Genomic DNA, 15,165 nt, shown 5'->3' with positions numbered 1-15,165 from the left:
CAGCAATTTCTCCTAGGGAATTCAAGCAACAGCTTGGCTGTGCAGTGGATCACAGTGGCTATTCAGAGAAGCCTGAAAAGGTAAAGAATGTCATACACTGTGACTCTGTGGGGTTTTGCATCACTCTTAAATTTCTGAAATGACAGCAAGTACCTCTATATTGTAGTAAAGATTCTGGTTACCTGCACTATCTGGAGCCTAAGGAGTAGGTGGGAAGGGTAGAGAGTAGGGTGGGCTTTGGGCCAACACATCAAGCATTTCTTTACAGTCTTGGAAGAACCATCCCTCTGATTCTCCTTTGTTCCTAAGGATGTGAAACTAGAGGTGCATCCCTATAGGAACATTGTGGTGATTTAAGTTCTTTAAGTGAGCAGTGGGCTACAGTCATGGAGTGGCGGACTAAAGGGATTCTTTGGAAGATCTATACCCAAATTTTTCTCTCTTGGAACAGTGCTTTTATTCCCAATAGTCTTGCCAAAAATTATATATATATATATATATTTTTAAATTAAATAAAAAAAAATAACACAATCTGCTACCAATCAGAGACACAGTCTCTGCTGGACCCCTTTGGGCCTTTGCACACTGTATCTTTAATCATGTCTAAAAATATTTTCCTGGTGCTGAGATGTCATCTCTCCCACCAGCAGAATGGCCTTGACAAGTAGCAGAACCAGAACTCTAGGGAAGCAGATCTCCCAGAGTATAGACAGTGGACCCTGACACACTGAGCATTGGTGTGAAATATCTGGCGCTGGTCTATTCCTAAACAGCTATTTTCTTGTGGTTACGACAGACAAAGGAATACTGTAGTTGCAAACTCCAAAAGCTTCCCTGAGAACCTTTTCCATTGCGTTTTCCACTGGAGATTCAGAACTGCTCTGCGGATTTCTTTTAGAAAATAAAAATAAAGGACTTTTTTTTTTTAAATACTTCAGTTTTCACCCCGCGGCTATCTGAGTACCTTCAGGTTTGAGGGCTTGAGGAGGTTCATATCAAAAGGTTACTTGCAGCTCTGGTGCTGCATTACATCAGCACAGGATTGTGGATGAATGGGAAAGGGGGCTGTATCTTCACAGTCACAGACATCGGGTGTTTAAGTTGGTCAGTCTCTTAGGTAACACTGAACTCCACATCTTCCCCCTTTGGATGCTCTCTCCTCAAGTCCCAAACTCTTCAGCCAATTATAGGGTGCCATCCTGGATGCCCATCTAGTGTGTTGCCATGAGTAAGAAAACCTCCTACCATCTGCAAGAGGGACTAGGAGGTAAATAATAAAATGGAGTTTGATTCAGTTCTTCTTATAAATGGCCTCTCGGTTATGTTTTGGTCCTTTTCATTCATTAAACAAGTTTCACAACTTGTAAACCTGAATACTTGGTAGTGAAGGTTTTTATCTTCTAATAGCCTTTAGTTAGTCATTGATCGTTTGATGTGGGTCTACGTTGTTTCCTGAAGTACTAGACCTGGATCCCCTTGACAGCTTGCTTGATGCTCTCAAGCAGGTCCTTGTTTTCTGGGTTCTGGTAGCACTCTTGGTTGGTGTACATGTCAGTAAGGGTGTTGACATAAGCATCAAAATTCTGTTCACTGATTGGATCCTAATTTTAACACAAAACAAATGCAAGTTATCTGTGCTGTTGATATTTATTACCCCTTCTCCACCTACCAAAACTAGACTATAGTGGTTTTCTGGGCATCATTAACTTAGAGATGGAGAAAACATAAATAATGGAGGAGACAAGAGATATAACCCCCCATCACAAACTATAGTGAAAGTCTCTAATTTCCACTGAGAATAAAACAAAACAAAACAAAACAAAACAAAACAAAACAACCTCCCCAGGTCTCTCTTTCTCCTCTCTTCTTTCTTTTGCCACCTCCCTTCCCATTTACCAAAAATTATTTCTTAGAAATGGAGAACAAGGAGATATCAGCCCATTGTGATTCCTGACTTGAACTAATTCATAGAATCCCATTTTTTTTTGGTAGCAACGCTATGGCAAAATGATCTCTGCCATTGGATCTTATTAAATTAAGCCAAACATGCTGTTTTGAAAACTATTACTATTATTACTTTTTTTTTTGGCTGCAAGCTTTTAAAAAGGGAATAGGAGCAGCTCCATTCTAACAGCAACTGTGAGACCTTGATGATGCAAAATTCTAATCCCTCCCCGGCTCCCTTTGGTCTATCTAAGATTAAAGATCCCATATGCCCTGTTTGCTGATTGTAATCACTAGTCCCTGAAGAGAACAGTGGATGTAAGAAAAGAATCAGCAGAAATAATACAAAAGAAACATTTATTCTAAGCTCCAGATACATATGTTCTAAGGATCCCAAAGGCAGATACATTATCTTGGCCAAAATATAGGCTTCCCCACCATGTAGGCTAAATTTCTATATTCAAATTTCTTTGAAAGGGGAAAAATACATAAGTATACACTGAAAAATAATATTAATTATGGGCTACATTTATATTTTATAGAAAACAAATTTTTGTGGGGGAAGAGAACCTAGATTTGCTTCAATAAATCATGTCAGTAGAATGCAGAGATAAGTTCCAGTAACTTTAACTTCTGATTTGTGCAATTCCAATGGATTGAGTTATTGTGAAGGCTCCTTACCATATGTGGAAGGCGGATGTTGGCTAAACTTTGGATGAGTGCCTGGCTCAGGCCAGAAAGCTCCAGGAACAAAGCTTCATTCTGTTCCTCTATGATCTTGTTTTCTTCTTCAATGTTTTTGAGATTTTTCTCCATGGTGGATATCTATTCAGTGAAAGAAAATAAAATAAAAGAAAATTAATCATTTCCCTTTTTTACCTGCCTTCACATTCTTCATCCATGTGTTTCTATTAGATAGTAAGCACAGTCTTGCCTCCTCTGGTCTCACAAGGAAAGGAGGTTTGGTCCAGGCTCACTCAGGTTTCCTTTAGGGGCAGTGGAGTGAGTAAATGTTCCCCTGGGGATGAGCACCAGTAGTCTATCATCCTGTGGCCTTGAAGGCTAAAGACAGGGGAAAAATGTTAACTGGAACAAATACCTTAAACTTGTCTTCCTAAGCATCAGTTAAGGGAACCAGATAACTAGTGAGAGGGTGAATAAAGACAGGGAATAGGAAAAAAATGATGGGCCAGCATAGAAGTACTATTTGTTCTGATGTTTTGAGCAATATTTTTACAGAACTTAGTTTAAAATTATTTGTTTAGACTTTTAATTTTCACTAAAACAGGCTTCTTCATGGGAGTGAAATTGAGTTGTTGAGGTTATGATTTTATACCACAAATTTTGGGATCAGGGAGTTATATAATCTGTGTCAATAGAAGGAAGAGCTTCCTAGATGGACTACCAAATCCTAGAAATATTAAAATAGACATATCATTTTGTAATCTCTAAGGAAAACATAGGTTAATTTGGAAATTCAGAAAAGCTTGAGAGTTCCTCAAAGGTCTCAAAAGGATTTAAAAACAAAAAAATGTCCAAATTATTATCACATTAAACTTGCCTAACTTTAGAGTCAGAAAACTTCAGTGTTGAATGATATTTCAGAAGAAATCTGTCTAATCCGTACCTGAACAAGAACCTCTCTATAACATTCCATAAAAGTGACACCTTAAATCTAACAAAGACTTCTGGTGACTGGGAACTTAGAAATATGAGTAATTATATTTTATGTTTTCTTTTATCCAGTAATGTTTTAAATTTTCCATAGTGCTTTATGTATTTTCTCCCACATGACCTTCTCAACAGTCCTGGGATATAGGTGCTATTTTTTGCTCCAATTTTATAGATGAAGAAATTGAAGTTGAAAAGTTAAGTAAATTTTAAGATTCTAATAACAATAATAACAATAATAATTTATTATTAATAAAAATTTGAGGCAAGATTTGAACTCAGCTTTTCCTAATTCCAAATTGAGCAATCTATCCACCATGTTCTTACCTGTCTCAATTCCTCCCCAGTTCTATCATTCCATTTTTGGATCACTTGTTAAAAAAATATTTTCCTTATAGGGAGTTAAAAACTAATCCTCTGTAAATTCTAATCACTATTCATATTTCTGCTCTCCGGGGCAAGGCAAATGAGTTTTAGTAGCCCCTTCTATATGACAGTCACTCAAATCCTTATAATCATTATAGTTTTTCACCTTACTCTCTCTTAAACCTTCTCTTATTTCAGTTAAATATCCCCAATTCTGCCAACAAATCCTTTCATGAATTTTTTTTTAAAGATTCCCCTTGGAACTCACATCTCCTTCCATTGTTCACATTCTATCCTGACAATGTCCTTCTGAGGCCTCTGGAATGGCATAAAATCAGGACAGAAGACAATGAGAATTTCACCTCCACCTTTATAGATATTATGTTTTTACTATGGCATTATTTTTTTTACTTCCATGTTACATTGTTAACTCACATGGAGTCTATAATCCTCAACACCCTATCCTGTGCCCCTAAGTCTTTTTCGGAATATCAGGTTCCAGGCCCTTCTATCTTTTAATGTGGAGGCAGCCAGATCTTGGGTGACCCTTATTGTGGCACCTTGGTATTTAAATTGTTTTTTTCTAGCTGCTTGCAGGATTTTCTCCTTTGTGTGGTAATTCTGCAGCTTAGCCACAATATTCCGTGGTGTTCTTTTTTTAGGGTCTATTTCAGAAGGAGTTTGATGAATTCTTTCCACATCTACTTTCCCTTCTGTTTCTATTATCTCTGGACAGTTCTCTTTGATAATTTCCTGTAAAATAGAATCTAGGCTCTTTTTTTGGTCATAGTTTTCTGGAAGTCCAATAATCCGCAGATTATCTCTCCTAGATCTATTTTCCAGGTCTATAGATTTTCCCAGTAAGTATTTGACGTTGTTCTCCAGCTTCTCATTTTTTTTGTTTTGTTTGACTGATTCTTGGGTTCTCTGTGAATCATTCATTTCTATTTGTTCCATCCTGACTTTTAAGGAGTTATTTTCTTCTTTCACAGTTTTTAGTTCTTTTTGTAAATGCCCAATTTCGTTTTTAAATGAATTATTTTGCTCTATTGAGTTTTTTTCCATTTCCCTAATTTTTTTTTTTTGAGAATTATTTTCTTTTTCCAATTCAGAAATTCTATTTTCTTGAGACTTTTTTATCTTTTCCAATTCAGAAATCCTACTTTCCTGTGTTTTTTTAACCTTTTCTAATTCACTAATTTTGTTTCCCTGCATCTCCTGTGAATTCTTTATTTTTTCCAACTCCAATTTCAGGACGTTGTTATTCTCTATCATAACTTCCCTTTCTTTTCCCCATTTTTCTTCGATCTCCCTCAATTTTTTAAGAGCTTCTTCTAGGAGAGAGTTATGTGATGGGGGGCAGGAATCGTTCCCCTTTAGGTTGTTATCTTCTGAATCTTTGCTGTTAACTTCCTCGGGGTTGGATACCCGCTCTTTCTCTGTATAGAAGGAATCTATGGTTTTTCTAGCTTTCTTGCTCATACTTAAAAAAAATCTTTTGGGGTCTGTCCCTGGGGTAGGAAATTATTTACTTCTTTACCAGCTTCCTCCCAGACCGGATGGATGCAGCGGCTCCTGAGCCTGAGCTAAGAGAGAGCTCTGGGAGAGAGTTCCCCACCCCCTCCCTGGAAGTGCCTCAGAGGTGATTAGCACTACTGTGCTTCGAGGGCGTAGAATAGTGAAGACAGCACGAAGCCCAGCCTATGTGTCCGGGTGGGGAGTGGATGTCTGCAGCAGGTGACGTGAGAAGCCCCTGCGCTCAAACTGGAAGTGTCTGCCAGAAACCACGGTCCCTAGTTCAAAGGTTCCGCTTCTCTGGGACTTCCTGGAGCTGAGTTCCACTCCCTCCAGCTAAGCTAGGCAGTGTGTGTTGCCTTGGCCGTATCCACCCACTTGTCAATCTCTTAACTATTCTCAGGTGGTAGCTGAGGCCACACCCCCTGGTGCCGAGTCTGTTGAGTCACCCCCAGGGTCGGGGAAAATCTAATCTGAGTTTTAAAATATTTTGGCTTTCTCTTCTGAACTGCCAAATAATTAGCAGAGAAGAGCTAACAGCCTGTGCCAGATTCCTTTACCTCAGTGGCTTCTCTGATCCCAGAGCCCTTCCCAGCGCAATGGGCGCAGTGTGCCCCTACCCCACCGTCTGTGCTGGTCTTTCTTATTCCTCCCCTGAGAACTGACCTTTCCTGTTGAAACTCCAGATTCTCTTCAGCTGGTAAGTCGTGCTTCCAGTCCTTGTGGTATCTATCAGTCCTGAGCTAATTTTGAGACTTAATTTATCTAATTGGTTGTGAGGGAGTGAGGACGTTCACTGAGTCGTGTGTTTCTTCTCCGCCATCTTGGCTCCGCCCCCCCCCCTAAGTCTTTTTCACATGAATTTTTATTCTAGCCATATATATCATATCCTGTATTAAAACTGGTGTTCTATATTCTAACCATGGTGTGAGGATTAGAAACTAGTAATTTAACTCAAAGAGGAGAGTTAATACAATCTAATTCAGCATGGGAATAGGATAAATAGTGTGCAATGGGAAGAACACTAGATTTAGAATCAAAAGAACTGGATCCAAATGTGACCTCTGCCATTTACTAGATGTGTTATTTTGGACAAAGCATGGAAACTATCAGGCCCTCATTTTCTTTACATGGAAAATGATTCTGTACTAGATGACTTTTAAGATCCCTTCTAACTTTTCCTTAAAATAGTCAGTAGCATTTATTTAAAACCATCAGCAAGCATCATATGTAATAGGGTAAACTGGAACCATTCCCAGTAAGATCAGGGATGAAACAAAGTTGCCTACTATCACCATTATTATTTAATATTATATGAGAAATGCTAGCTTTGGCAATAAAAGAAGAAAAAGAGAATAAAGGAATTAGAGTAGGTAATGAGGAAACCAAATTATCACTCTTTGCAGATGATATGATGTATTTAGAAAACCCTAGAGAATCAACTAAAAAACTATTGGATATAATCTACAACTTTAACAAAGTTGCAGGATACAAAATAAATCCACATAAATCATCAGCATTTTTATATATCACTAACAAAATTAAACATCAAGAGATACAAAGAGAAATTCCATTTAAAATAACTGTCAATAGTATAAATATTTGGGAAACTATCTGCCAAGGGAAAGTCAGGAACTAAATGAGCAAAAATACAAAACAGTTTATTGATCACAAAATAGATAATTTTGATTATATTAAGTTAAAAAGTTTTTGTACAAACAAAACTAATGCAGACAAGATTAGAAGGGAAACAATAAACTGGGAAAATATTTTTACATCCAAAGAATCTGATAAAGGCCTCATTTCTAAAATATATAGAGAACTGACTCAAATTTATAATAGTTTAAGTCATTCTCCAATTGATAAATGGTCAAAAATATGAACAGACAATTTTCAGATGAAGAAATTGAAACTATTTGTAATCACATGAAAAGTGCTCCAAATAACTATTGATCAAGAAATGCAAATTAAGACAACTCTGAGATACCACTACATATCTGTCAGATTGGTTAAGATGACAGGAAATGATAATGATGAATGTTGGAGGGAATGTGGGAAAACTGGAACACTGATACATTGTTGATGAAACTGTGAACAGATCCAACTATTCTGCAGAGCGATTTGGAACTATGTTCAAAAAGTTATCAAGCTGTGCATACCCTTTGATCCAGTTGTTTTTCTACTGGGCTTATATCCCAAAGAGATCTAAAGGAGGGAAAAGGACTCACATGTGCAAAAATGTTTATGACAGCCCTCTTAGTAGTGGCAAGAATCTAGAAACTGAGTAGATACCCATCAGTTGGAGAATGACTGAATAAGTTATGGTATATGAATGTTATGGGATAGTATAGTTCTGTAAGAAATGACCAACATGATGATTTCAGAGAGGTCTGAAGAGACTTACATGAATTGATAGTAAGTGAAATGAGTAGAAGCAGGAGAATATTATACACAGCAACAAGAAGATTATACGATGATCAATTCTGATGGACATTGCTTTCTTCAACAATGAGATGATTCAAAACAGTTCCAATTGTTCAGTGATGAAGAGAGCCATCTACACCCAAAGAGAGGACTGTGGGAACTGAATGTGTTTCATAACATAGCATTTTCACTCTTTTTGTTGTTGTTTGTTTGTATTTTATTTTGCCCCTTTTTCTTGTGCAGCATGATAATTGTATAAATATGTATGCATATATTGGATTTAACATATATTTGTTCCATGTTTAACATATATTAAACTACTTGCCATCTAGGGGAAGACATGGGGGAATCAGGGAAAATTGGAACAAAGAGTTTTGCAGGGGCTAATGTTGAAGAATTGTCCTCGCATATGTTTTGAAAAATAATAAAATAAAAATTAATTTAAAAAATCCCTTCTAACTCTAAATCTTGGATTTCAAGATCTCTTAGGAAGATTATCAAACACTGAGCGATCTCTAAGATGGAATCAGCTGGGTAAGGAAAACTAAAAAGATAGATGGGATTCCCTTACATCTAGTGCAAAAGAGGAAAAAGGAAATTGAGTTCTAGAGCAATTAAATGACTTGGGGCAGGATCATGAATTTTTAGCTGCACTAGTGACATTGCCTACTGCCTAGAGAGGAAGTGGCTGAAAACCAGGGGAAGCACCTCTACTGTGATGTTTGATTATCAAGAAAGAGTATCTAAGCATTGACCCAAATGGGCTTATGACAAGGGAAGAGTCAGGATTGGGAAAAGGTAACTGAAAAGATCAAATTTAGCTGATGGATCAGACACGTCGACATGCCAACAGAGGAGAAATATAAGTGGCTAATTAACCATCTTGTAAAGCCTGTTTATGTTCCAACAAGGTTTGAATATTGGTCTCTCAGCTTAATATACTAGTCTATTCTGGTCATTCACTGGTGCTGTATTTCTCCCATGCTTATTACTACAACTTTCTCCAAGTAGGATTCAATCACCTCTTTTGTATCAAATTCATGTTGGTACATAGAGTACCAGTTTTGCTTCCCCCTTTTATACTAGATTCAAAAATAGAAATGCCTTTGAGTAAACAGATGGGAGAATGAACCAATGAATACGAGAACAGGATGCCAAGGAAGAGAGTCCATTTCAGCGTCCCCAGCATTTTCTGGACTGTTAGCTTGAAACTTGGAGGGTTTCTGATGTTTTAAACCAGGCAATTGTTTTATGGATATGCAGACTACCTTTCCCAAGATGCCCTACTAGAGTTCAAACTATTTGTCCTTTGAAGTCATTTGCATTGTACTCCCTCTTCCCAGGAGAGGATACTATAGTAACACAATATGATCTAAGGCTATTACAGTCAAGGAAGATTTCAGGGGGCCTCAAAAAAAGATTTACAGATACTGAAAGACTGGGTAGCATTGAGCTGTTGCTGCCATTACTCATGATTTTGTTTCTGGCTCCTGGGTTATAAGGAGCTATTAGGGAATGTGAAGCCTAGGTAAATGAGCAGACTTGGAGGGGTGCCTGGCTTTAGTTGGAGAGCTCCAGGAATAGATTTTATTTCTGTTTCTTTATAATTGATTAAGATCCTTCATAGGGCTAATTAAAGTAAACCATTTTTATACAGATTGCTGAGTAAAGAAAGACCATCTTATGAGATTATTTGCAAATACCATAGTGCCAACATATTCTTTATGCATAACAATTTATCTTTGGGGGAAGACATTGTTTGAAGAATTCTACAGGATCACAAAAATTCCCAACATCTCAAAGGATAAGTATTAACCACATTTTGGTTATTTATTATTTCCCCTCCCTGCAAAAAACTCAATTGTTTCCACCCCCTGCTTGTCCTTTTCTTAATGTTCAGGGACTGCAAACCCCTCCCTGAATTACTTCTCAGTTCTTTGATTTAGTCTGTGTTCTCACCACACAGAATTCTATAAATATGTATTGAGATGGGTATACCTAAGAAGTTCTCTTGGCAGATCCCATAGGTGACCTTTAGCCCAGTGATGAGTTGCTTCAAAAGTCATTTTGCAAGATGGATGATATTCAGGAGGATGGGGTTCAGTTGTTGTGCCTTCAAGACATTTAGGATTAGATGCTTGGAATATACTCTCTTGTGTTCATAATACCTTGTATTGTATTGCCTAGAGAATAGGTAGCATGACTTTTTTTTTTTTTTTTTTTTTTTTTGATAGGGAGTGGTCTGGACCCATGATTTCATTGTTATAGGAATTTCCAGGTGAGGATTCTTCCTCTATTTGTAGTTATATTTAATCAATACAAATCAATATAATACTCGGAAACTTATAGTATTAAAGAGTTGTAACACTGGGAAGTGAAATGTTTTGCCCAGGTTTACACAGCCAGTATGTATGAAAGCCAAGGCTTGAACCCAGTTCTTCTTGACTTTAAACCAAACTCTCTATCCTCTTATTGACTAAGTGCAAACACTTTCCATATGATCTTTTTCCATCATGAGCCCAGAAAACTCATGTTTTGAGATTGTAATAGTTTTGGTATTCACACCTCATCCGTACCCTCTGTCCTTCTGCTTGGAGGACAGAGCAAAGAACTTACCCCAAAGCCTCTTTTTAAAGAGAGTTCTTAGGCCAGTCATTTTTTTTTCATTTCCCACATGGCTATACTCTTTGGATTGGACTTCATTGTGCCCTTACACCGGGTATCTCTGCTTATGTGTTGTCTTCCCTCATTAGAAAGGAGAAGATTTTTATATTTCTATCCCAGCACTTAGCACAATGCCTGGCACATAATTGGCAGTTTATTGACTGACAAACTCTCAGCATTTTCTCATTAGGTCTACCACTTCCCATCTTACTCCAATACAGTTTGATAACTTCCTAGTCCATCCTACAAGAGCATTTATAATCCAGATGATAATATATATACATATATATTTAAATAATAGCTTTTTATTTTTCAAAATACATACAAAGATAGTTTTCAACATCCACCCTTGCAAAATCTTGTGCTCATATTTTCTCCCTCCTTCCTCCTTCCTCTAGACAGCAAGGTTAATCCACATTTATCATGCTTAAAAAAAACATCAAAAAATGAGATAAAAAAACAAGTAAGCAAACCACAATAACAAAAAAGTGAAAATACTATGTTGGAATCCACATTCAGGTTCCCATAGTCCTCTCTCTGGATGTAGGTAACTCTCTCCATTACAAGTTTATTGGAATTGGTCTGATCATAGTTTATATTTTCAGATTATAGTTTCAATAAACCACTCAACATCCTCAAACTCTTCAACTGATTCCCTCCATTTTCTTAGTTTAATAGAAAACTGATTCTCTCCTTAGGACATGACATCTTTTACAACTCTTTAGCTGTATAATGGAAATAATAATGATACTGATCTCACAAGGTTGTTGTGAGGATTAAGTGTGTACACATACATACAGCGTTTATATGTATATGTATATATATACATATAGAGCACAGAAAACAAATATGTAAAGCACTTGGCACTTGAAGCACTATATAAATGTTAGAAACTAATTTCAGACTAATTTCAGAAACTAATAATAATAGTTTCTTGCTTCATTGAGAGAATTGTGGTTATTTAATATGTGCCTTCTCACTTGGCCCCTTTTCACTACTCAAAATTTCTCAGGATAACTGCTACATTGGTGACTTTCAATCTCTCTTTCAATACCTTTTCTACATCTTCTTCTTCAGCTTCTTCTAAGATATCACCTGGATGCCTTACTGGCCCCTCAAATTTTTGAGATTCAAAAATGAGGAAGATACAACACAAAGATAGATAGCTGTAAATTAATACAATATACTTGATTAAGTGCATTAGAAAGTTGTATAACAAAGATCACTGGGAGTGGGGTGTCAAAGGGGGATGCCATTACATATGGGGGAATCAGAGAAAGTTTCTTCAAAAAGGTAGAATTTGTTTGCAAATTTAAAGAATGAGTAGTCCATACTCCATACCATAACATCCTTCTGACTCTATTATTTCTGTATATGGCATCAGCCCTTACTCTGTCACTCTCATTTATAATATTGGAGGTCATCTTTTACTTCCTTCTTTCCCATCTCTCATGCCCATTTAGTCACCAAGTTCTATGTCCACAACAACTCTCACACTGTACATCCATTCTCCTAATCTCTAGTTCCATCAAACTGATACAGCTTATGTATAACTTATGTAGCCTATAGATAGTATAGAATACTTACAATTTACCTATAGTTGTGACATAGTGAAAAGAATTAAATTTGGAATTAGAGAACCTAGGTTCAGATTCCCAGCTCCTTTAGCATTACTTCCTTCCATACATTTTACACTCCAGATTAACTGAATAACTCCTTGACTTTTGAGAAGAGCTAAGTCCATCACCTAATTTTGTTACTGTGTACAATGTTCTTTTGGTTCTACTAACATCAATTCATGTAAGTCTTTTCAGGTTTTCTGAAATCAATACTCCTTGATTTTTTAACACAATCCATGCTTTCTGGCCTCTGTGTCTTTGCTCATGCCTCTACCTTGTGTCTGGTATCTCTTTTTTACTTCTCTTTGCAGAATTTCTACTCATTCTTTAAACTTGCAAATAAATTCTACCTTTTTGAAGAAACTTTCTTTGATTCCCCCATATGTAATGAGCATCACCCTTGGACACCCCATTCCCAGTGCTCTTTGTTATGCAACTTTCTAATGCACTTAATCAAATATCTTGTATTAATTTACAGCTATCTACCTTTGTGTTTTATTTTCCTCTTAGAGTAAAATCTTTATGAGAGTAGGAAACATGTCTAAGCTAAGCTTTTTAAAAAATGTCTTATAGTATATAGTATTCTAAATACAGTAGTAGTTGCTAGCTAAATATGTATTAAAAGAATGAAAAGATAGAGAAATATAGGGTAGGTGATAGAATGGATTCTAGAATTGTTTGAATGTCTGAAACCAGTGTCATTAATGGATTGATATCAAACTAAAAGGAAGATTCTTGTGGAGTATTTCAAGGATGGCCCTTGCTTCTGTTCTTTTCAGCATTTTTATAAGTGCCTTGGATTAAAACAGATATGGTATGATTATTGAATTTTTAGGTGATACAAAGTTGAGAGGGAAAGCTAACACAACACCTTTGATGACCAAGCTAGGATTCAAAAAAATTCCAATAGGCTACATCCTATCATAGTTGAAATCCAGTAAAAGAAGATTTAATATAGTCATGATTTTAGTCTTACACAGTTTCAAAAAATCAATTACATAAATATTAGATTGAGGAGGCCTAGCTAGACACAATTCATATAAAAAAGGTTAATATTCCTGGAGACCCTGGAACCAATTAGTGCCTATTTCTAATCATTTTACTTTGGGCCCCAATCCCTGTTCTTAAGCAGACATTTTTATTGTTGTTGTTGAGTCATTTCAGTTATGTCCAATTCTATTATTCCATTGAGGATTTTCTTGGCAAAGATACTGGAGTAGTTCGCCATTTCCTTCTCCAGATCATTTTATAGATAAGGAACTGAGGCAAACTGTTAAGTGAAGTCACACAGCTAGTAAATCTCTCCTGATTCTAGCCCTAGCACTCTATATGGACCTCTTATACTTCTTTTCTTCTCATTGATGGTCTCTTTGTTGGTTGCTGTCTGAACTACCAGGTCGGATTAAGTCCCTTTTCACCAATCAGAAAGAACCAGCCTGCTGAATCCTATGTGATAATACTTTGATTCTCACAGTTCTTAGTGTCTTCTGTCCAAAATTAACTTGTATTTTTTGGTGGTTGCATATAACTTTATGTTGTCTCCTTTGAGGAACTATAACCTCCTTGAGGGCAAGGGTTGTTTCAATTTTGTCTTTATATTTCCAGGGCCTAGGATAGTACCTGGCATATAATAGGCAAATAATAAATGCTTTCTGATTGATTGTCTGATTGTTTCTATTAGGCTAACGGAGCTATAATGTCCAAGGCACCTATTACCAATTACATATTGCCTTGTAGAGTAATAAGGATGAATCTCAGAATGCACTGTAATGCAGCCTGAGAAACTTTTAACTGATCTTTCATCTCTTATTGGGAAGCTGATCTTCTCCCCCACCATTGGAGAAGTATCAATATTATTAGAACCTATGAAATATCTGAGAGAAAGAAATGTAAGCACTGTACAGTATTTCCCTATTTGCCTTACTGTCTCATATAAGAAAAAAAACAGGTTTTGATAAAGGGCTCATCTCCAAAATATACGGAGAATTGACTTTAATTTATAAGAAACCAAGCCATTCTCCAATTGATAAATGGTCAAAGGATATGAACAGACAATTTTCAGATGATGAAATTAAAACTATTTCCACTCATATGAAAGAGTGTTCCAAATCACTATTGATCAGAGAGATGCAAATTAAGACAACTCTGAGATATCATTACACACCTGTCAGATTGGCTAAGATGACAGGAACAAATAACGATGAATGTTGGAGGGTCTGTGGGAAAACTGGGACACTGATGCATTATTGGTGGAGTTGTGAAAGAATCCAACCATTCTGGAGAGCAATCTGGAATTATGCCCAAAAAGTTATCAAAATGTGCATACCCTTTGACCCAGCCATACTACTACTGGGCTTATATCCCAAGGAAATACTGAAGAAGGGAAAGGGACCTGTATGTGCCAAAATGTTTGTGGCAGCCCTTTTCATAGTGGCTAGAAGCTGGAAGATGCATGGGTGTCCATCAATTGGAGAATGGTTGGGTAAATTATGGTATATGAATGTTATGGAATATTATTGTTCTGTAAGAAATGACCAACAGGAGAAATACAGAGAGGCTTGGAGAGACTTATATCAACTGATGCTAAGTGAAACGAGCAGAACCAGAAGATCATTATACACTTCAACAATGATACTGTACGAGGATGTATGCTGATGGAAGTGGATATCTTCAACATAGAGAAGAGCTAATCCAATTCCAATTGATTAATGATGGACAGAATCAGCTACATCCAGAAAAGGAACAATGGGAAATGAGTATAAACTGTTATTTTTACCTTCTGAATCCAATTCTTCCTGTGCAACAAGAAATTCGGTTCTACACACATATATTGTATCTAGAATATACTGTAATATATTTAACATGTATAAGACTGCCTGCCATCTGGGGGAGGGGGTTGGGGGAGGAAGGGAAAAAATCTGAATAGAAGTAAGTGCAAGGGATAATGTTGTAAAAAATTACC

At 36.7% G+C, this 15,165-nt stretch overlaps 1 protein-coding gene across 13 annotated transcripts in view; it reads right to left on the bottom strand.

Annotated features, from left to right (window-relative positions):
• Positions 1-500: 500 nt before the first annotated feature.
• The window catches only part of MYT1 (myelin transcription factor 1), a 195,430-nt gene continuing 180,765 nt past the window's right edge, over positions 501-15,165 (bottom strand). For all 13 annotated transcript variants that reach the window (XM_074288940.1, XM_074288945.1, XM_074288942.1 and 10 more), the window contains 2 exons: positions 2,626-2,769; positions 501-1,601 (listed from right to left, as the gene is read on the bottom strand). In XM_074288940.1, the coding sequence (XP_074145041.1) occupies positions 1,461-1,601; positions 2,626-2,769 (285 nt within the window). In that variant the 3' untranslated portion in view covers positions 501-1,460. The remainder of the gene's footprint in view (positions 1,602-2,625; positions 2,770-15,165) is intronic.

The sequence above is a fragment of the Sminthopsis crassicaudata genome, chromosome 2, assembly GCF_048593235.1.
Source record: "Sminthopsis crassicaudata isolate SCR6 chromosome 2, ASM4859323v1, whole genome shotgun sequence".
Taxonomy (NCBI): domain Eukaryota; kingdom Metazoa; phylum Chordata; class Mammalia; order Dasyuromorphia; family Dasyuridae; genus Sminthopsis; species Sminthopsis crassicaudata.
This window is presented reverse-complemented; position numbering and strand designations above follow the sequence as displayed.